This window comes from Sciurus carolinensis, chromosome 18, assembly GCF_902686445.1.
Source record: "Sciurus carolinensis chromosome 18, mSciCar1.2, whole genome shotgun sequence".
Taxonomy (NCBI): Eukaryota; Metazoa; Chordata; class Mammalia; order Rodentia; family Sciuridae; genus Sciurus; species Sciurus carolinensis.
The window spans coordinates 27,574,640-27,597,201 of record NC_062230.1 but is presented as its reverse complement, the minus strand read 5'-3'; the positions used below and the strand labels follow the sequence as shown (position 1 = coordinate 27,597,201).

The 22,562-nt window shown below is 48.7% G+C and overlaps 1 protein-coding gene across 2 annotated transcripts in view; it reads left to right on the top strand.

Annotated features, from left to right (window-relative positions):
* Vps35l (VPS35 endosomal protein sorting factor like) overlaps positions 1 to 22,562 on the top strand; it is a 99,421-nt gene that overhangs the window by 45,731 nt on the left and 31,128 nt on the right. For both annotated transcript variants that reach the window (XM_047533125.1, XM_047533126.1), the window contains exons 15-26: positions 3,608 to 3,654; positions 4,421 to 4,532; positions 4,938 to 5,054; positions 6,448 to 6,501; positions 7,652 to 7,732; positions 10,960 to 11,022; positions 12,654 to 12,739; positions 14,313 to 14,393; positions 16,987 to 17,050; positions 19,152 to 19,250; positions 20,559 to 20,636; positions 21,805 to 21,919. In XM_047533125.1, the coding sequence (XP_047389081.1) occupies positions 3,608 to 3,654; positions 4,421 to 4,532; positions 4,938 to 5,054; positions 6,448 to 6,501; positions 7,652 to 7,732; positions 10,960 to 11,022; positions 12,654 to 12,739; positions 14,313 to 14,393; positions 16,987 to 17,050; positions 19,152 to 19,250; positions 20,559 to 20,636; positions 21,805 to 21,919 (997 nt within the window). The remainder of the gene's footprint in view (positions 1 to 3,607; positions 3,655 to 4,420; positions 4,533 to 4,937; positions 5,055 to 6,447; positions 6,502 to 7,651; positions 7,733 to 10,959; positions 11,023 to 12,653; positions 12,740 to 14,312; positions 14,394 to 16,986; positions 17,051 to 19,151; positions 19,251 to 20,558; positions 20,637 to 21,804; positions 21,920 to 22,562) is intronic.

The following is a 22,562-nucleotide window of genomic DNA, read 5'->3' as shown; positions in this document are numbered from 1 at the left end:
GGTCAGGCCACCACCCATCACCGTTCTGCAGTCGGGGCAGGCGAGGCGAGAGGCTGGCTTAGCACGGCCACGCGGCCTGTTTAGCATGGACTGTGAAGTGGAGCTAAACGCGGTTTGGAAAACAGGGATGTGGCCTTGGTCTGTCTCTCTTTCTGTACTTCTGAAGTAGGTAAGTGGGCCCTAGAAAGCCCCAATCCAGAGGTCACACTTAAAAGCCATCAGTTACATGTGGTTGTACAAACCCATGTCATAAAATTAGACCCAAAGACAGAAGAAACAGTGCGTGCAAAACCGTCCAGTTGATAGGATGGTGGCAGTGCCGATTCCTGGCTTGACAACCACGGTTACTTAAGATGTCCCCTTTCAAGAAAGCCAGGGGATGAATACTGAGGACCTCTGTACTATTTTTATGATTGCTTTTGAGTCTATAATGAAAAAGTCGCAAAGCATCCATCAGTCAGGGGAAGCTTGGGGATTCCTCAGTCACCCACAAGGTTGAGGTGTCTCAGCACGGTGGCACTTACCTGTAGTCCCAGTGGTTCTGGAAGCTGAGACAGAAGGATCGTGAGTTCAAAACCAGCCTCAGCAATGGTGAGGCCCTAAGCAACTCAGACCCTGTCTCTAAATAAAATACAAAATAGGGCTGGGGATGTGGCTCAGCGGCCCTGGATTCAATCCCTGGTACCAAAGGATGAGTGGGTTCCCGAGTCGGGGCTGCCCTAGATTCTTGAGTAGGAAAAGCACATTGCAGCCCAGCATGTGTGAGATCATCCTGTTTTTGTAGATACAAAACAAAATCAGCCTACTACAATAACAGCTGTGCATTTGTAGGGTGTGGTCAAAATTCTAGAAAGATAAGCCACAGAGTGTGGACAGGGTGATCCCAGGAAGGAGCTGGAGGGAGGGGAGTCTCTGCCCATGCTCACGGTGCTGCTTGAACGGTGCTCTACAACCATGTCTTATTTTTGTGATTTTTATAAAAACAGACGATGTGTAAATAAGCGGAAGGCAGGGCCAAGAGCAGCACCGACGAGAGCCCGAGGGCAGGGGAAGCCCGCCCGGGTAGCTGCAGGTCCTGCGAGTCAGACCCAGCGTGCCGCGCCGTGAGCTTTCAGAGCGTGGCAGCAGAAGGCTCGCCTCCACCGAGGTGCATACGCTTTGAGCCGCGGTTCATCTTGTTCCTGCCAGAGATGATCAATCCGTCACCTCTCGGGGAAAATAAGCAAATAAATAAAAATGACCCCTCGCAGACCTGCCTGGGCTCCAAAGTGGCTCCCTGCGCGGTTACCAGTGTTCCTGTGTGGCTCTGAGATGGTCTGTTTCTCCTTGAGTTCGGGCGTGCAGTTTTAGTGTGTGTGAGAGAGAAGCAGCTTTTTAAGCATGTGTCTTTTTTCTTGTCCTAACAAGTATTTTTTTACTCCCATTCTTTTTAGTCACACGTGACAGAAGGCATTTTGACACACCATACACTCAGGGAGGCTGACTTCCCATTCTTGTGGTCGTACGTGCTGTGGGGTTAAGCACGTGTCTTGATGGCAATTTTATTTTATTTTCTGTGCATACATTGGCCTTTGCTCCCCCAGTTTGTCTTTTTGGAAGAGCGGGGTCCAGGCATCTCCTTGTGAGCATGTGAGAGAGCACACGCCTCACGGGAGGGTCCTCCTCGCTGCCCTTCAGTGAGCCTTTGTGTGTTGGGGAGCACGGGGTGATGATTGTCTAGAATTCTCCTTCCCGAGTCTTCCAGAAACCCCTCCGGCGTTGATTGTGAAGAACAACTTTTCAACTCTAACCGTGCCACGGGTGAGCTCGGGAAGCCTGTGACATCTCTGATTCTAGGGTCAGCTGAGAGGTTCTGGCTAAGGCACAGACACCTGCCGAGCCTACAGGTGTCCTCGGGGCACCCTCTCCCACGGCACGGGCAGGTTCTGGACCGGGGCCTCCATCTGTCTCTCACTCTGACTTCCCTGGCTGGTGGCATGGTGGCTGCCGCTGCTCCCACCATCACATCCTAGCATGATGGTAGCCAGAGGTAGAAAGACAGGGAATCTTCCATTCCCTGGTTGCCTATTTCCAACAGGGAAACAAACCTTCCTTCCGAGTCCCAGGAAGACTTCCCACCCCATCTTGGGAGCTGAGGATGGGGTCCTGTGCCCATGCCAGCCGCGCCCCCCAGGGGCAGGGGCAGGGGCAGGGGCGTGAGACCGCCGTGGCGGGCTGGTCCTTTCCTGGGCAGCGCACAGGGAGCACAGCCCAAGTGGCAGGAAGGGCAGGCCTTACTGCTCACGGTGCTGGCGGCCTGAGGTCACGGTGCTGGCCAGGCCCCTCTGCTTTTGTCCAGGTGTCCCCTGTGCTCCAGGGTTTCCTCCGGGTACACACGCCCCGCTGGCTCTTCACGAGGGCACCAGTCCACCCGGTGGCCCCAGTTAGCCGCAGAGCCTCCCTGAGGCCCTCCCAGTGCCGTCACACTGGAGGTGGGGTTCCGTGTGTGGACGTTGGGAACGTCCTGCGCTTTATCCACGGCAGGACCCAGCCTGGCTCACGTGGGCCAGGGACCGAAGTCAGCACGTCGGGGTTCTGAGTGGTTCCGGCGCATCCCCGGGGTCAGCTCTCGCCTCGGTGCCTAGGGCAGCGTGGAGGACTCGAGGGCCACAGCCCGGAAGGGCTGGATCGCCCTGGAGACGGCTCACTTCAGAGTGGGGCCGAGACACCAGTCGCATTCTGCTTCCTGGGTCGTGGGTGCCCGTCGAACGTCCTCACCTGCAGCGTGGGCCTCAGGTCCAGGCCTCCTGGGTGTTGGGAGAGCGAATGGGAGAGGGCAGCCGAGCCGGCGTTCTGGCGCCTGGGCAGGGCGAGGCCTGGCGTCGGGCTGTGGCCGGGCTGCTGGCGCTGGCTTGGCCTTCCCGAACCGCTGCCTGAGAGGACGCTTCACACGTCGGGTTTTTTCAAGGAGCCCTTTTGAAGAGGCGCAGCTGCCTTAAGATAGCTCTAGGGCATTGACAGTGTCCAGTGAGCAACCCACTCACGTCCCTCAGGGCTTGGAACTGCGAAGGGTGTGGCCTTTGATGCCAGGCGACTCAGGGTCCCGTCTGGCCACCGTCACTGGCTGTGTGACCTTGGGTAAAGACTGCCACTGCTGTGTGGCCTGGTGTCCATGTGAAATGGGAGAAGAGAGCGCTTACCTCGTGGGGGTTGGGAGAGGCCCGGCATTGGTTCACTGTGTCACTCGGGACAGGGGCCCTGGGAGGCGAGGAGGAGCTGGCGGTCAGGAGAGGTGGGAAGCAGGGTGGTTCCGCCTCGCTCATGCCCTGGGCGCAGGGTGCCCCTCTTCCCGCAGTGACCCTGCAGGTGGGAGGGTGCCCCTTTTGTGCTCCATAAGGACAAAACTGGCGCCTGCCAGCTCTCCCCGCTGGCAGTTGGTGATCTGAACCCAAATGTGCCTGACACCAGGCCCCCCCGGCTCTTACCCATCTTACCAAATGCCGTGAAGTGTTCCCCTCCCTCTTCCCGCTGGACGGGGAGGCTGTGTGAGTGGCGTGGGGTCGTGTTCAGTTTGCAGGAATGTGGCTTTAGGTGCTGCAGCCTGATGATTTTCTCAATGACCTTCTAGGCTCTGCTGACCGAGATGATGGAAAGGTGCAAGGAGCTGGGGAACAAGTGAGTAGCTCCCCCAGGCTGGGTGTGCGGCGGGAGCCGGCTGCTGTGGCAGAGGCGCTGACGGAGGGCGGGTAGGTGGCCGTGGCTGTACAGGGTGCTGGCGTCTAGTGTCTGGCCTTGGTTTTCAGCTTGGTTCTATCTCAGCTCTGTGACCTTGGGCCACTTACTTGGCCTCTTAGGCCTCAGTCTCCTCACCTATAAAATGGGAACAACAGTGGTCCTTTGCCTGTGGGGCCGTGATGAGTGGTAGGGCCAGGATGAACTTGATCTCCCTGTGTCCTGGGCAGACAAGGTACCCCTCTGCTCTGCTCTTGGAGGCAGAGGTGTGAGCAGCCTTGAGGGGTGTTGTTCACCCTCTGCCCCTGATGCCTGGAACAGGAGATCTCTTTCATGAGAAGTTTCCTTCTGAGCAATGTGTATGTATCTGCAGCGGAAATCAACGTTGCTACTCAGTGTTTAGTTTGATTAGTGCGCTGCCGTGTTTGAAGGGTCACTTCTGTTTAAATGGACTGGGTTGCTTGGCGATTTACCTGTCCATCCATCCACTTATCCACCCACCTTTCAGCCATCCACACAGTGAACTCAGCATGTGCGGAGTTCCGGATGTGTACGGAATGCTGCTGGTCTGGAGACGGCCCTGCGACTGGTCTTTTGTTCTGGCAACCTTGGTACAGGGCTGTCAGCCGCCCTCCTGGCAGTTTGCATCCTCACGTTAAAGCACTTTCATGAAAGGGCGGGTGGCTGATTGGGCATCCGTGTCTTGCAGCGCCCTGCTGTTGAATTCTGTGATGTCAGCCTTTCGGGCCGAGTTCATCGCCACGAGGTCTATGGACTTCATCGGAATGATCAAAGAGTGCGATGAGTCTGGTTTCCCCAAGGTAGGCTCGGACTGATCTTGGCAGAGGAGCAGACTGGCAGCGTCCACCTGACCACTCGTGAGACTGCTCAGTCTATCGACTAGCCCGCCACAGAGTATTCAGGAAGATGTTGGTCTTACATTTAAAAATGTGTGTGTGTGTGTCTGCGTCTTTGCTCATTAGGGAAGAGCTTTGTCCAGCAGGAAACTATGGCCCACAAGTTAGAAGAATACCCAGAGCCAGCTCTTCATTATGAGCGTCTTAGTGTTACTGGGGCAGATCTGTAGAATTCAGAAGTCTAGAACATTCACCCTGAGATGGGTTGAATGTTCTAACCTGTAACCTTCTTTGTTTTTGTTTTTGTTTAAGCCTCAGTTACTTTGACTTAAAATTTCCAGCCATAAAATGATTTGCTTCTTTTCTTAGCATCTCCTTTTTCGCTCACTGGGGTTAAACTTAGCCCTGGCTGATCCGCCTGAGAATGATCGACTTCAGATTCTTAATGAAGCTTGGAAAGTTATCACAAAATTGAAGAATCCACAGGTGGGTGACCATTTAGACCTTGGAGCAACAGTGTTGTTTTTTTTTTGTTTTGTTTTTTTGGCATTTTTTGGTCTAACTTATGCAGTTAGATTTTTTTTTTTTTTTTTTTTTTTTGCAGTGCTGGGGATTGAACTCAGGGCCTTGTACTTGTAAGGCAAGCACTCTACCAACTGAGCTATCTCCCCAGCCCCAGATATTTTATTTTTTAAAAATGATCTTTGAACTAATCACACGTCTGGGCTTTTGTTCGGGTGTTTTTGGGTAGTGGGGTTCGAACCCTGGGATATTCTACCCCTGAGCTACATCCAGAGCCCTCTTTTGAGACAGGGACTCACTAAATTGCCCAGTCTGACTTGAACTCGGCCCTCCTGTCTGCCTCCTGAGTCGCTGGAATGAGAGGCATGCTCCACAGCGCCTGGAACACTTCTGGAGTTTTGAAAAAGAGATGCGTATTGTCTGTTAGCCTGTAGTGGAGAACTAATGGCATTAAACATGCCATTCTGTGATTTTTATTTCTCAGTTACTGTTCCCTTCTTGAGACCTCAAGATGCACCAAAAATATTGTAAATATTTGAAGCTTTGAAAGGCCTGGTCTGTGAAAACGTGGTCTGGGGTATTTGACTTTGAAAATACCAATCTAATAGAATATTCCTGAACCGAGTGTCAGTGAGCAAGCAGTAGCTAGCAAAACGGAGGTCCGTTTCCTGGCCCTTACGTGGGGCCACCTGGAGCATTGCCTCTGTATGCAGCTGTAGGAAGTCTTGGGATGATGGACTGACGGACGTCGCCTGCCGAGGTGATGTCATCAAGCTGAGGGTCGGGGCTCCCAGCTCGCCCTCCTTTCGGCATCATGCTAGCAAGTGGCATCGTTGCCGGTAGGGAATGAGTTGGCTGGCGGCGGGAGTGACTGGGCAGACAGCGCTGTCCCTGCTGCCAGCCGAGAACTCGTGAGGATAAGCAGAGACAGGCAGTCACCCGGAGCTGGCGACCAGGTGCGCACGCACACGCCGTGTTCACGTGGTGTGTTAATAGCAGCGGAGGGCTGGGCTGTGGCCCAGGGGCCGAGTGTCGGGGGACACGGGGGAGGAACAGTGTATTAAAAACAAAAAGCAGATTTACAAAATCACATGCATCAGGGTCGTTTAGGAAATCGTCTTTAAACTTAATTACTAAATTCCCTCTTTAGCTCAAATGGACCACCTAAAACAGCTTGTTCAGGTCAGGAAATCTGTAAATGGTGACTTAATGACTCAAACTGCATTTTATGCTCAAAAATCTTAGGAGTGTTCTCGCCCCGGAACGTGGTGGGTGTGGGAGGTCAAGTGGGAGGAAAGCAGGAAGGCAGGTGGCCCACCCTGCGCCTTTGTGAAGATGCCCCCCGTTTTCTTCACAGGACTACATCAACTGCGCCGAGGTGTGGGTGGAGTACACCTGCAAGCATTTCACGGTACGTGTGACCATGAGGGGGCTTTTGAACGGATTATATTTTTTCACATCTATAACAGCAATGAATCTAATGTAGGCGTTGAGGTGTTTTACGATGGTAATTGTTCTTCTAACCTGTAACACCTGTGTTCTTACTCTGAAGGGTGGGGGAGCATGACTGTGTGAAGCCACTCCGTGGTCCACGCCTGTGTGTGATTCTGGGCAGCGCTGCGTTACATTTGAACAGTGTCCCCACCCTCTGACCCCCTTAGATGCCCCTGTGCTGAAGCATGTTGTGAATTTCCATGGGAGTCCAGTGAGCAGCACTTCCCAAACATCTTGGATTGCATGTTATTTTTTTTTTCCTGAGCAAACAAAGATACTTCTTTCCTGAGGCACAGACTAGAACCACAGTTTGGGGCAGATGGGGCTCGTGAAAGAGCAGAGACTTCAGAAGCACGTAGAGGCAGGTTCAGACCCTGTCATCAGAGTTGTTTATTTTAACCACCTTATGAAAATTGAAGTAGTCCACTCCCCACCAGATTCATGGGGCAGAGCCTCGTTGCCATGGTGATGGTAGTAAAGGGTGGATGGAGCCGCAGGTGCACCTCAGTGCTCGTGTACCTAGGCAAGTGCTGCGTTGCTGGCGGAACAGCGCCCGTCCCTGGTTGGCATTCTGGGTCTGGTTCAAGCCAGCCGTGATGTTAACTATACCAGGATGTCAGCATAGCTGGGGAAAAAGAGCCCGAGCCTTTGAGAGATGGTTGATTAGGGAGGAGGATGGCCCTCGTGAGCAGGGTTAGTGCCCTTCAGCGAGGGCTCAGGAGCTCCTGAACCCTTCCACCACCTGAGGACACGGCAAGGAGGTGTCTGAAGGACGCTGAGCCTGCCAGCCTTGATGGGCCTCCTCAGCCTCCAGAACCGTGTAGCAGTGGGTTCCTGTCTGGAGCGATCGGGCCATGGCGTGTGGTTTCAGCAGACAGCGCGTGGGTGAGCACAGCTAGGTTCCAGTAAACTCGTGTGCCAGGGCTCTGGGCCAGGCGGTAAGGGTGGCATTGCTTCCCGGGTGTTGCTGTCCTATCCCGGACCACGCGCGACATGCTTTGAATGTGTTAGTCCTTTCCCGCTGATGGCTGATCCGAGCCCAATACACGTCTGTTTCCCCCACTTAGAAGCGAGAGGTGAACACCGTTTTGGCGGATGTCATCAAGCACATGACTCCAGATCGTGCCTTCGAGGAGTCCTACCCCCAGGTAACAATCCGCGCTTCTCATCTCTGCACATGCAGGAATGTCGTCCTGTTGAACTAAATCACGGTCGCATGGGTCGGGGCAGGTCAGTCGCCCTGAGTTTGAATTCCGGCTCCGCTGTGTCCTGGCGTTGTGCTCTGGGCTAGGTGCCTGATCTTGTTGTGCCTGGTTTTGTTGCCTGTGAAACGGGGGAATAGCAGCTCTGCCCTCAGTTGTCATGAGGAGGAGGTGGAATGTGACCTGGGAAGCACTGAGCTGCTGCTTGACACCTGGCAGATGCTGAATAAGCACCGTCATCGTCACTGTCACCAGTAACTGCCATGACTGCTTTCAGTTTAATTAGCTTTGCATTTGGAAATAAATTTAAACTCACTGGAAAGCTGAAAGCATAACTCAGTGACTCCTGTTCTTTGCTCAGATTCTCAGTTAACGTTTTGCCTCATTTTCTTGATCAGTATTAAATGTGCACATCTATAGACATGCTTATGAAATTCTTCTCCGAATTATTTGAGAGTACATACATCATGCCACACCTTTCCTCCTAACGGAATCAGTGTTTCTTCCCTTTATTTTGTACCATGGATGGAACCCAGGGGCATTTAACCCCTGAACCACACCCACAGCCCTTTTTATTTTCTCTTTTGAGACAGGGTCTCACTAAGTTGATTAGGGCCCTGTTAGGTTGCTGAGGCTGACCGTGAACTTGCAGTCCCCCTACTTCAGCTTCCTGAGCAGCTAGAGGGAAGGCATGCACCGCTGCACCCCGTGCCTGAGGCTGATTTTTGAACCGCACTTCACATAGGACAGTTGCTTACATGGTCTTGAAAATAATTTTGGTATTTTTGTGCTTGGCTATTTTAAGAATTTCTCACATTTGCTAACTTAAACGGTTCATCCTTCATCTCACTGGGCAGCCGCTGCCTATGGGATATTTTCTGGTCCTGCTGGAAGCAGCGCAGCATCCTGCACAGTGAGTGTCGGCTGCGTCCCGAGCAGACGTCCTTGAATGAACGCGGCAAGCAGAGCAGATGGCCGTGCTCCTGAAGTGCAGGGCCTCACTGGAGAACGGATGTGCTTGAGAACTTTCGTGGAGGGAACTTTAGTGAGGCCTTGACTGCTGGCAACTCAGTTAAGTGAAACTTCAGAGGGGAATGATACGACCATTGTGTCATATCTGAGAGCAACTTATGAAAGATGCCTGAGCGTTGGACACTTATGTCAGTAAATGAATACAAGAGAAAAATACTTAAGCCATGTTACAGATTCAGTCTAGGGCAACGTGAAATGAGCCTCAAAGTTAGGCCGTCAAATGGTGTGTGCTGGCAGCTCTGTTCACGTGAAGATCAGAGAGGTTGACAGCGTGTTGGTTCTGGCAGAGCGAAGGAGTGGAACCTCATGATCTTGGAAGGAAGAGAGGAGAGACTTCTCCACTTACCTAGAGGAAACCCAGCTTGCTGACCCAGGCAATTCCTGCTAGTCCTGAGGGGACCTGCTAGGTCACCCCTGTACTACTCCCACAGTCTTTAAATCCGTTCAGCCTGTGAATAATTTACATGCTGAGTTTGTCTTGACCCTGTATGTCACATTTTCGCGTCCCTATATGCTCATTTGAAGCATATTGTTAAGAGAAGTGACACCTTGGAGAAGATGCCCCGGACCCACCAGCTCCCGGGACAGCCATCTGTGCCCGTGACGTGCAGCTGTCGAAGGCAAGACTGTGCAGAAGTGAACGTGGGGGTCTGTGGAGAACTGGCTTGCCGCGGTGGGGGACAGGGCAGTGCAGGATGAGCCGGGAGCATTTTCATGTGTGTGCCAGCGAATAAGGACGTGAGCAGAAGGACGTGAGCAGAAGCCCAGGGGACAAGCGGAAAGGGCGCCAGGAGAAACGGGGGCGGGTTCCAGCCACCGAGTGAGGAGAGGAGTCCATGAGTCCGTCCTTGGTGAACAGGTGACGGCAAGGGCGAGCAGGGGTCCAGGTGAGACGGGAAGGAATGCTGGGGCCAGGCGGTCACCCTTCTGCAGCCTCTGGGTGCAGACAAGTCACCCAGCTGCAGGCGGGAATCGCAAAGCCTGTGGGCCCTGGGGGAGGAGTGAGGAGCGGGCGGTCTGTCTCTCACGGGGTCTCCCATTCAGGGTGCATCAATCGCAAGGGAGAAAACAGGTTGGACAGCCCTCACCCGGCCAGGTGCAGTTCGTAACGCCAGCAAGGAGGCCATCAAGGACCTGCAGATGTGGCACCCTGGGGGACCCGGCATCTCCTCCGAGGGGTTGCAGTTGAGAATGCAAAAGCTGAATCCAGTCTCCAGGGAACTACAGACGCGCCCAGATCAAACATTTTGTAACTCTTCAAAAATACCATTGCCATGAATGGCGAAGATAGGCCGAGGGGACTTCCGACTTAACGGGGACGTGAAAACGAAATGTAATGCGTGGTCCCCACTGGATCCTGTCCAGAAGAGGGGACAATAATGCCATCAAGGACTCAGACAACGGTGGAAGTCTTGGGATGTAGCATTTTCATAATGGCACGTGGAAGGGAAGATGAGCCTGTGTGTACGTGCGTGTGCACGTGTGTTGCAGTTGGGACTGTGGGCACCTTAGGGGGAGGGCAGTGGACGTCAGTACCTGGGACTATTCCCCCGTGCTCAGGTCACACCACGGCCTCTGACTCCACTGCCGAACTCCCTCCGACTCCTGTCCACTGACCCAGTGAAGATCCAGAGCCATGGTGGACTAGAATAGGGTCTGCAAACTGGCTACATGTAACCTGTCACATGTTTTTGTGAATAAAGTTTTATTGTCACACAGACACACACAATTGTTCATGGTTGGCTGTGACTGCTTTCTTGCTCGGTAGCAGTGTTGGGTCGTCCTCATGGACTGTACACCCTTTATGGAGACTATTTATCCAGTCCTCAAATAGCAGCTGCTGAGGCCAGTGGAAAGCAGAGGCGGTCTCCGCCTGTGAGCCACCCCTCAGCCCTCTCTGTCTGTGCTGTGAGCTGCATTTTACTGACAGGGCTTGAGACTGAGGTGACATCGCTTCCTAAGACTAGAATGCAGAGGAAGAAGGGTCAGCTCAGACCAAGACAGAGCCCAGCCTGACCCTAATGCGTCGTCTCCTGAGCAGTCCTGGCTTACCCTGTTGTCATTGCAACTTAGGAAAGAGGGTTGCTTTTTCAAAATAATATCCAGCCTCTATTAAATAAGGCATATTTTTTGTTTTACAGCTTCAATCAATAATTAAGAAAGTTATTGCCCACTTCCATGATTTCTCAGTTCTTTTCTCAGTGGTAAGTAACATTTCTTAATGACCCTTGGAAATTTGTATCTTATGTCCCAGTAATGTTTCCTGACACCCCAGGCTGGTAGAAATAGTTATTTCTGTGAAGCAGTTAAGCTAATCAAATTTATACCTAATTATGTCCTGACAACTTAAGCAGCATTTGGGAAAAAATACACATAAACTGAAAGAAAAGTAGTCTTCCTCTTTAGTTCATCACTTACCAGTGAGGTGTGTGTACCTGCTGGCATGACGTAACTCCTCAACCTTGGCAGTTTACTTGGACATCCTTGTTCTCATTTCCTCTTGCACAAGGAATTTCACATGGTACAGGTTGTGTATCCCTCGTCCAAAGAGTTTCAGATTTCTGATTTTTTAATTTTGGCATACTTGCATAGAATTAATTGACTAAGCCTCTCTAATCCTAAAATGTGTAGTTCAGATTAGGGATTCCCAACTTGCACTTGGTTTTTATCATGCAATCTAATGTTGAAACTGTGAAATACGTGAGCTAGTAGTTCTCATTGTCCGACAAGAGTTGAGATTAATTACATTTCTCTCAACAATTCAGAATATCTTGCAACGTCCTTTTGAGCTGCAGTGACTTGAGCAAGTAGGAATTCAGGTGATTTCTGTCCCTTACTTAGCTTCTGTCTCCTGGGTTCCACCTGTATGTACTCATAGGATCTTACGGTGTTTTCTTTTTGATAACAGATAGGTACTGGACGTGTGCCGTATTCCCAGCACTGTGCTGGAACTGTACACTCTGCCTCATACCTCTTTCACGCCAGCCCTAGTCAGGGGGAGCCATTATTATCCCCACTCTACAGATGAGGAAATTGAGGCTGGAAGAGGTGGAGTCACCAGGGACAGGGTCAGGACCCAGAGACAGACAGTTGTGTTTTGAAGCCACGCTTTGAACAACTCTGCTGGCTCTTTGTCAGCCCATCAGAACAGTCACAAGAAGACTGATGTTGCTGCCCGGAAAAACTTGTCACCTCAAGGCTTCCCAGACGGTGCTATGTTAACGGGTCCTAGCACCAATCCCTGGGGGACACGTGCCTTGTTTTAGTAGTTGAGATTGAATATCCTTCATATGAAAGGCTTAGGAGAACCCAGAAGTATCTGATTTTTTTGGATTTTGGAATATTTTTATACGCATAAAAAGACACCTTGGAGAGGGAACCCCTATCAAAACCCAGAATTCCTTTGTTTCACATATATATACCTTATACACACAGCCTGAAGGTGATTTTATACGTCTGTTAATTTTTTGCATGAAACAGTTTCATGGTGCGGAACTTTCCATTTGTAACATCATGTTGGTGCTCAAAATATTTTGGATTTTGGAGCATTTTGGATTTTAGATTAGGAATGGTCAGCCTGAAGTATTTGTAGAACTTCACACTCCATCCTTGACTGCCTGTAACATCCAGAATTTGGAGCATTGTAGACTTTGGATTTTCAGATCAGGGATTCTCAACGTGTAACAGTTTTTAAACGCCCCAGGTGGCTCTTTCAGGGGAACACCTTTGGCTTTTTCAGAAGTGCTCCCCACCACCCCAAAGGAAAAGCAGACCCCAAACCCTTCCTTCCAGTTACCTATGTGAATTGCATATAGAGTGTTTTCTTTGTTTTTAGGAAAAATTTCTGCCGTTTCTGGACATGTTTCAAAAAGAGAGTGTGCGGGTGGAGGTGTGCAGATCCATCATGGAAGCTTTTATCAAGTGAGTACCACGCCATGCCATGGGAAGTCCCGTCACGCACCCCGGGCCTGGTCATGTGTCGGATCTCCTTCCAGAAGCCTGGGAAGGAAAGCCACCTACGCAGCAGGCGTCATGATCAAAGTTTGTAATGGGTGCTTAGAGGGCAGGTGAGCACGTGCGGGTGTCAGTCTGGCCAGCAGTGCCAGTTTTTGCCCTGGTGTTTTTGGAAGGCGGAATCTTTGGATGAACTGCGTGTGGAGTGACATTTTAAAGGTGAAAATAAAGGCTTAGTTATGAAAGTACCAGCTGGAGGAGAGTCTTCATCCTCAGCATTTAGATCCATAGCTGACTAATTTGAGATCAGTTTTCAAATTTAGTTCCTTTCATTTCATGAAGTCTGTGTTTCCCAAGGCTGCCCACTTCCTGTAGTACATGAGATAATTTTAAGACAATACATGCAGGAAACGTTTTTATTTTAATTTACATTTATTTTTCAAAATCTAAGATATTATGTTTTAAAAGTAGAACATTATGTTAAGATCCTATTTATTTCAAGTCGGGCACACATGGTAACTTCCTACCAGAGCCTGCGTAACACCATGTGAAACGTGCCTCAGAGATGTTTATTGAGAGCCTATTATGTGCCACACACATTCCGGATATGGGAAAATCATCAGTCATCAAAACTCCTGCCCTCGCTGGCACGGTGGTACACGCCTGCAGTACCAGCTACTCAGGAGCCCGAGGCAGGAGGGTCTCCTGGTGCCAGGAGTTCAAGATCAGTCTGGCAAATAGCAAGACACAACCCTGCCTTCCAGTGGTGAGAGACCAAATGAAAGTGTAAACAATGAATTCAGCTACAGGATGAAGAAAAACGAAGGAAAATGAAGAATAGTGATGAGTGTGTGAACCAACAGGAGTATTCTTAGAGTTATATGTTGGTTTTCAGTGTTTTGGACTAATAAACTAATTGACGTAATCTGATTTCGTGTTTTTGAGGACAAGGTCACATTAAAAATTAAAGTAGGTTCAAACTAAGTATGTAGATATGGTCAAGTTTGGAAAATAAAGTTTGTTGCTTGGATATGTTGTAGTCTTGATATGTTTCTAAAAGAGTTAACTCCTTTCTAATGTCAATATTTATCATTAATATACTTGGAACAGATATTCCTATTTTACTTACATAAAGGTTAATTGTAAGAATCTCTCCCTTTATATTATTTGGGAAACCATATTAGTCATTTGGCCTGTCACTTAACGTGTCACACACAGATTGTGGGCGGCAGCAGCTTCAGAATTTGCAAGAAACATAATAAGAAAACAGGTTTACCCTTTGCCTGGCTTCGGAAATGTATTATCTTTACCGTGGTTTTGTAGTTAGGAAAAGTTGCAATAGGTATAAAAGAGCAAACTTGTTATTTAAATAAAAATTATAGAGCAAAACCAGACATTGCCTGTTAGTGGTAAAGTGGACCTTGTGACATGCCAACTGGGTCATGTGTGCTCTGCAGATACCTACGCAGATGAGAACTCAGCCCACCCTCCCACTTCCGTCAGTGGACAGCTCTGACCCTCATCTTTCTGTGTCTCCTAGGCATCAGCAAGAGCCCACCAAGGACCCTGTCATTCTGAACGCCCTCTTGCACATCTGCAAGACCATGCACGACTCTGTGAAGTAAGCTGCACATGAAGCTTGACCACCGTGGATGGTTTAGGTCCCACCTAACAGCGCCAAGGGGAGACTGCTGTCAGCAGCTGCCTTGGAGAGCTTTCCTGGGTCCATTAAGATCCTTGCTAGTGAAGGAGGAGCAAAGCAGGGAGGCCGAGGGTAACCTTGAGAAAGTGCAATGGCAGATGTTTTTACAAAGGGATTTCTGTTGGAAAAAAGGCTGGTTTCATCCAGGTGAACTCAAATTCCACATCTCTGGGAGATTTCTGAGAGCAGTAGATAGTGTAATAATGAGCTTACTCATCCAATAATGTGGCCTTTTAATTTTATCTCATTATTAGCTGGTTATTTAAAATTCAAATGAAATTGCTTGCATTTCATGTGTGAACGACTTTATCTGCTCAGTTTAGCTGAAGCTCCATTCAATCCACTGGCCTTACCTTTTGGTCAAAGACTGAATTACCCCGGCTTTGCTTTTTTGTTTAGTTTGTTTTTTTTTTTTTTTTTTTTTTTTTTTTTTTTTTTTATGCATGTTTCCATTTGACTATGCTTAAAACAATCCCTGCTTATTTGTGGCTGAAATTTTAGTCCCCAAAGAATTTTTAGCACAGCAGCTTGATGTACTGGAAAATGTTAAGAGTTAAGAAAATTGTTCTGGAACCTCCCTGTTAATAAGATGGATTGTGTTTCTTCTTTTTAACTCTTAACTTTAGAATCTTTACTTTCATGGCTCTGTGCTTTCCAATTCATGAGTTGTTATACAATCAAAATATCAAGAATATTATATTTCTTTTCATAACAAATGGACCCTGATCGGCTTTTGTTGACAAAAATAGAATTAAAGACACAGTAAGCATCCAGAGAGGCACTTACGTTTACAAGATACTGGTTTTGGGCCTTAGAGACCATGAGGTGAGGGAAGGGCAGCTAGCTGCTCTGGGCACATCCTCCAGGTACCCAGTTCCTCCCAAGCGACGTCCTTGTCTTCCTGCCGGCAGCTCGTGCCTCAGCGTGTCTGGGTCCAGCCTGGAGCACGGCTGCTTCCTTCCAGGGATATTGGAAGGCTCGCATATCACTTGGTTCACATCCCCCTGTCACACGAACACAAGAGTCCTGAAGGAGGCGGGAATGCCATGTCAAAGAACAGAGGGGACGCTGCATAATGGAGGACAGTCATCCTTGACCAAAACTTATCTTCCCCTAAAACATACCAAACAGAAGACTTCATTCCTGTTTTCTCTGGGCTCTTAAATTTGTTTTTCCTTTTTTTTTTTTTTTGCTGCTTTTCCTGCCGTTGTTTTAGTATTTTGCGGTGGGTTGAACCCAGGGACATCCTGGCACTGTGCTGCATCCCTAGCCCTCTGTTTTATTCTGAGACAGGCTCTCACTTGGTTACCAAGACTAGCCTTGAACTTTCAATCCTCCTGCTGCACTGCACCCTGTGCAGTCACGGGGGTTACAGGTGTGCACCACCACACCTGGCTCTGGGCTCTTAAGTGTGTGTGTGTGTGTGTGTGTGTGTGTGTGCGGTGCTGGGGATTGAACCCAGGGCCTTGCGCATTCAAGGCAAGCACTCTACCAACTGAGCTATATCACCAGCCCTGGGCTCTTAAATTTTTTAAAAACAAATTTAGGAAACTATTTATAGGCCTTCATGTAGATAATGAAAACCGTAAAGCTCAGCATTTTAAAAAAATGTTATTCGTGTTGATTTTCTGTGAAATAGAAGCTGCTGATACCTGATTGATGTTACAGTACATCCCAAACTAAAGTAGATTGATGGGTGGGGGTGGGATGGGTAGTTTGGTGGTAACGCAGCACTGTAGGATGGTGGTGGTATGCTCTCCATGGTGGGCTGTGCGGGCTTACTGGAAAGTTCTCAGATGGATGACGGAGATTTTTAATATTAAAATTTTCCTGAAATGCAAAATTTGACATTAGACCTTGCTACCTAAATTTCAAAGAGAAATTTACCTTCTCCTTTGCTGTTAATAAATATATCTTGAGAATGGCATCTTTGAGGGAGAGAAGCGCTTTTAAATTATTTGAATTTTGATTGCCTTTGTGAGTGTGTGTGTGTGTGTGTGTGTGTGTGTGTGTTTGTGTGTGTGTGTGTATTAGTTAATGGGGATTTAACCCAGGGGTTCTCTACCATTGAGCTATATTCCTTTTATTTATTTAAAAATAAATATATTTATTTAAAAGGGCTACAGCCCTTTTTATTTATTTTGAGACAGGGCCTCAAACTTGCAATCCTCCTGCCTCAGTCTCCCGAGTCGCTGGGATTACACGCATGTACCACCATGCCCAGCCTGATTGCATTTTTTGTGTGTCTGTGTGTGTGTGGTGCTGGGGATTGAACCCAGGGCCTCGTGCTTGTGAGGCAAGCCCTCTACCAACTGAGCTATATCCCCAGCCCCTGATTGCATATTTTCAGCCAAAGAAAAATGCACATCTTGTTGGGACTTTCTGAAATTTAGAAAATGCAAAGTATTGTCTCCTGTTGAATTGCTTACCTTTTGCTCATGTTTCTCTTTTTCCCCTTTAGAAACTTTCATTTATTACCCCAGTGTTAATTATGTACAATTATCGATTTCAGTGCACTCACTCTTGAGGATGAGAAGAGAATGCTGGCACATTTGATTAATGGATTTATAAAAATGGTAAGCTTGGCGGTAGAAGTTTCGGCGCATTTTGAAATGTGATGTAATTGTTTATCCCCGTTCTGGTGAAAGCAGTTTGTTGCGTTCCCTGGTGCTTTTCATCTCCACTGGGATAAGATGAAATTAGAAAACATCTTACATTAGCCCGGACTCCCCTGGGGGCAGAGAGAGCCAAGACCAGCTGGCCTCGGGAGAAATCGAAAGAGGAAGGTTGGAAGAGGGATCTGTTGGCTCATGTGGCTGACGTCGAGGCCTGGGGCCTCCAGGGGAGCAGTGGCCGCGGGGTCCGTGATGTCCTGGAGACCTGGCGTCTGTCTGTCTTGGGCTCTGTGTTCTGCTCTGTCTCCTCTTGGACACTGTCACTCCCCAGGAGGGCTCTCTACTTCATCCCCAGCCCTGCAGTTCAGTGGGAGGGTCTCCTGCAGATGCCCCGGGCATGGGTCTCTGGATTAACCCGGGTCGTGGGGGACATCTGCACACTTGAATGGTCGGGATCACAGGGACCAGAAACTAAGAGGAGGAGCTCCTTGAAGCTCCCGTGTGCTGATGATCAGATGGTGGCACAGTTGTGCTGGGTGGGCAGTGTCCCTGTCCACTGGACTCTGTGTAGACAGTTCACCCCGAGGTGCTTTACTGTTTGACTAGTTCTTAGCTTCTGTGGTAACTGGTAACCAGGCTGTTCTGGGTGGTGGTGGCTTCCATAGCAAGATGGGGCAGGAGGGTCCAGGCCCTGCTTGCTGGCCCTGGCTGTTGGCTGGGGCCTCTGGGTTTTCTCCATGTAGCCTCTTCCTCCCACTCTCCCATCTCTCAGTAGTCTCGTACTTTCTTACGTGATGTTGACTTCCGTGGGGGCACAGACAGAAGCTGCAAGGCCTTCGAAGGCCAAGCCTTAAGTGATTGCCCAGTGAGCCTCTGCTCAAAGCTATCATGGGCCCGCCTTGATAGAGAGGAGAGGAGAGCCAAGGGACCTTGCCCGAGGCCAGTCAGAGCAGGAAGGATTACTGCAGCCTTCACTGGAAACAGCCCACTGTTCCACCTTCCCAGCCGGGTTGGTCTTTGCCTTTAGTCTCGACGCTCAGACCTAAAACACCAGCTATGCACCACCTGTATTTTTTAAGTCATCTCACTGTGCTGCCCAGCCTCACATTGAACTACTGGGCTCCAGCAATCCTCCTGCCTCAGCCTCCTGAGTAGCTGGGACCACTTGCACACACCACCATGTCTGGTTCCATAGTCTTCTATTTTAATAGAAATATCAGAACCTAAAATGATGAGATCACTTTGAAAATTAGCCTTGAAACCGTGAGTTCCTCAGTATGGGTTCATTTAATTGCCCGCCAGATTCTGTGGTAAAATATCAATTTTGATGAAAATTCAGGACTAGCCTTTCAGTGTCCACCTGGGAAATGTACCTATAGATTTTACCCAGTGACTTGCCTTTGCCCTGGTTTATACAGTGTACTAATCAGCTGGTATGTAGCCTTTTATGGCTTTGTCTGAAAGTCACTGAGTTAAAAAGGAAGAGAATATGAGGAAATAAGATGTGAAACCTGATAGCTACAATGGAAATAGCAAAGTCAAACCCTCTCCAGGCAGAAGGATTGATCTAGCAGTAAAATTTCTCCTGTTAACCAGCTGTTCATAAATTCCAAGAAAGAGAAGAAGAGGGGAGTTTTTATGGTGGAGAAAATCCCTATGGTGACTCAGGCAGCTACTGATGAGCTGCTGAGGTCGAATCCCCATCAGGAGCAGAAGGGTGTGGCCCTTATTAGGGAAAAACTCTGACAAATGGCTCCCAAAACCAAATTTATGTTCTGTGAAAAAACCACCTCTGGCAGACAGAGTTCCCTGATTTCCTTTCTAGCAGTTTCCTTCTACACCTAGAAAATCCTGTTGACATTTCGAGCTGCTGCTGTATGCCCTTTGGCCTCTAGTGTTCTGTCCCATGCTCTTGCCACAGGGCTGAGACTGTAACAGTTCCGAGATTCGAGGGTTGAGGCAGCGTAGAGCTTTTCTAGTTGGTGTGCCCGGCTTGTGTGCGTGGCTTGTGTCCCTCTGAAGATGGCATTGTCCCTTTTATCGTCTTTCTCCTTGATTCTAGGTTTCCTTCGGCCGTGATTTTGAACAGCAACTGAGTTTTTACGTCGAGTCCAGGTCAATGTTTTGCAATCTGGAGCCTGTTCTCGTGCAGTTGATTCATGTAAGGATTTTTCACTCATTTGTTTGTCCTCTCAATAAACCTTTATTGATTATCTGTGTGCCACACACCAGTCTTAATCTGGGATTCTTCTGGCCCATGTTGCTACTGTTCTCCTGGGTCTGAAAGGTGATTTCTCAAGGATTAATAAAATCCACGCCTTTGCTTATGGGGGGTTTAACTGACCTCTTTTTCTCTGAAAATTGCATATTCTTGTTTCTGCGTTGCCAATAGCAGAGTTAAGTTTTGATTTGCACTGATGAGTCACAGAGATGGTGACCTAGAGTCCTTTCTTGCCCAGCCTCAGATCATGCCTCAGATCATGGCATCTCTTGGTAACTTAGTGGTCCCTGGGCCAAAAGAAATAGTAGCAGTTCTGTTTATTATGAAGTTAGGTTCAGACAAATTTAGTATATATGGCTTAATGACCTGGTAACTATTTCAATAGTAGTATCTATAAATCAAAAGAAAAATATTTTATTTTGTTCCTTAGCCATATTTACTTACCAATGAAGTGTGTGTGCTTCATGGGCACTGCACAATTTCCCAACCTTGGAATCGGATTAGATACTGCTGCCCTGATTTTCTGTTCTGATTTTTTTTTTTTTTTAACTTTTACACGGTATTGCTTTTTATCATACTAAGTGCCAAGAGCCCAGTTTCACAAATGTCTAATGTGGCTGCAGGGATGTGAGGCCGTCAGTCCGGTGTTGGGTCATGAGCTACCTCACACCAACACTCGGCACAGTGTTCAACAGTTGCTGTTTCCCTAAGGACCGTGGTACCCCTGTCACTGCTACAGCACCCTGGGGTGCCATGGCACACAGTTTGGGAATAGTAGGTGCAGCTTTTTCTTAACCTGTGGAACCTTCAGCCTTTTTAATTGCTACATGTCTGTTCAAGGAGAATAGCTTTTATGCATTTGCTTACTAGTTTATAAGAATCAAATGAGTTAATGAATGTGCATTAGCTGGCCAGGGCGGCCACAGTTCTTGCTGTTCTTATTGTTAGTACTGTGTAGCTAAAGTGGCTGGTCTGCTTTTATATATGGAGGTCTCTTCAGTTCTCTAAGATCTGACGCTTAGAGTGTGGAGTTTCTGGAAGTGGAGTAAGTGAACCCATTAGACCAGGAGAAGGGTCATCCTGTTGACCCCTGTGGTACTTCAGGGTTCAGTGCTGTCCAGTCTTGGTCCCACTTGGCTGGTTTGCACTGACGTGTACGTAGTTAATGCCCTGATCTCTGTGGAAGATATTAATCTGGGCTGGCTACCATCTCATTACCATTTCTGTTTTATTTCTTAACAAATCCAGAGTGTGAACCGGTTGGCCATGGAAACAAGAAAGGTAATGAAAGGAAATCATTCTAGAAAGACGGCTGCATTTGTCCGGGTATGTTGTGAAAATAAGGACTCTGATTTTGAACTCTGGTGGGTTATTCAGTTGGTAGGTTGCCAAGTGTTCCCAGAGAAAGACAAGTGTGTCGTGGTAAGGCTGGTTCAATACCGAAATTTCAGACTGATTTTTCAATGAATATTAATAATTGATCAGTTTTCTTATTTGAAAAAGAAATGCTCAAAGGAGCCTGGACTTTATTACAAGTTGAGCATCTCTAGTCCACAGATTCAAAATACTTGAGAATCCCAGACTTTTGAGTACCAACACAATGCCACAAATGGAATGTTCTACACCAAGAAACTTTGGTTTCATGCACAAAATTACTTAAAACATTGCCTTCAGGCTGTGTATAAGTGCATATGAGACATAAGTGAATTTTGGGTTGCCTTTGGGTCCCATCCCGAGGGAGCCTCATTTTATATATGCAAATGTTCCAGAATCCAAAGAACAAGGAAATCTGAAATACTTGTAGTCCCAACCATTTCAGATGAGAGACTTTCAAGCTCTATGTGTTTTGAGGAGGAGGTTGAGAGATAATTTTCATTTTTGTATGTCAGCCGAATTGCCTCTAATTTTTATCTGCTATAATATATTATTATAATGTCATAAAATATCTCTCATAATAAAATTTTATATATAATAGTACCATGCCTGTAACTGGAAATCTTAGTACATTTTTTTCCTCTTGGTAAGAGTCTGGCTGGAGTTCGAAAATAAATATCAACTTCTTGAATGTGTTGCTCAAACTTATCAAAGCAACACTCATCCGGGTCTTTAAAAATGCAGTCCTGCACGATGGTCCTCTATAAACGAGCCTCCCAGCCCTGCCTCTTTGAGCCCTGTGCCCCTCAAGTCCGCCGCCCTCAGGCTCTTCCCAGCGCTCTCTTCTGCTTTCCACATTCCTCATAATTGGTTTTGGGCCGCTTTGTGATCTACCCACAAGTGTCACCTGTGTGTGTCCGGCAGGGATGAGGAATTACTTCTCCTATGCTGCCCTCTGACTTCCCTGTCCATCTTCCCAGGGGTCATGAGAGAGAGCGAAGCACGAGGGAGGCGTTGGTGTGGAGGGAGGGGGACGTGGGGCAGGCACGGTGTGGCTTTGCCTGGCAGCAGTGCCGGACGGACACAGGCATGCCCATCTCACCTGCGTTCCCCCTCCCAGGCCTGCGTCGCCTACTGCTTCATCACCATCCCCTCCCTGGTGGGGATCTTCACCCGGCTCAACCTCTACCTGCACTCCGGTCAGGTTGCCTTGGCCAACCAGTGCCTCTCCCAAGGTAAGCTGCCACCCTCCTCCCGAGCGCTCCTCGGCTGCTTAGGGAGCTGGCTCCGCCCTGTGTCTGTGTTGGGGGCAGTTCTTTAAGGAGGAAAGAAAAAAGTGATCGGTAAATGTTGTCTTAAATCTGTTTCTTGAGTAGGAGCAGGTCAGCCACCCACCCATCATAGAGACAGGTTATAGACGTACTTTCCTGGAAAAACCTTCTTGGATCCAGCTCAGGCAGCTAAGCACAGCTGGAGAATCTGAGAGGTTTGGACTGCTCGGCCACCATGGGTATTTTTGGTTTTTGTTGTTTGTTCTGTGTTTGCAACCCCAGGGGCACACGAGTAGAATCCTATCCGTTGCAAGGATACCCTGCCACTTGCTGTTACGGGTGAAGACCTTGCTCTGTAGGAGGCCCAGAGCTTGCCTGAGGATGTGTGCAAGGGGCTTATCTGAGAGCCCACCCCAGCGAGGGTCAGGGTGGTGGGCCAACAGCGTGCACAGCTGGGGTCACTCATGTCTGGGAGGTGGTGTCAAACACACCTCGGTGCTTTTGTTCCTGAGGAGTGAAGAGGACAGGTTCTTTACCCTTTAGTGCCATCCGTCATCGGCTGTGTGCTGCTGGGACATTAGCTTCCTGGCACTCTGGCCTGCTCCAC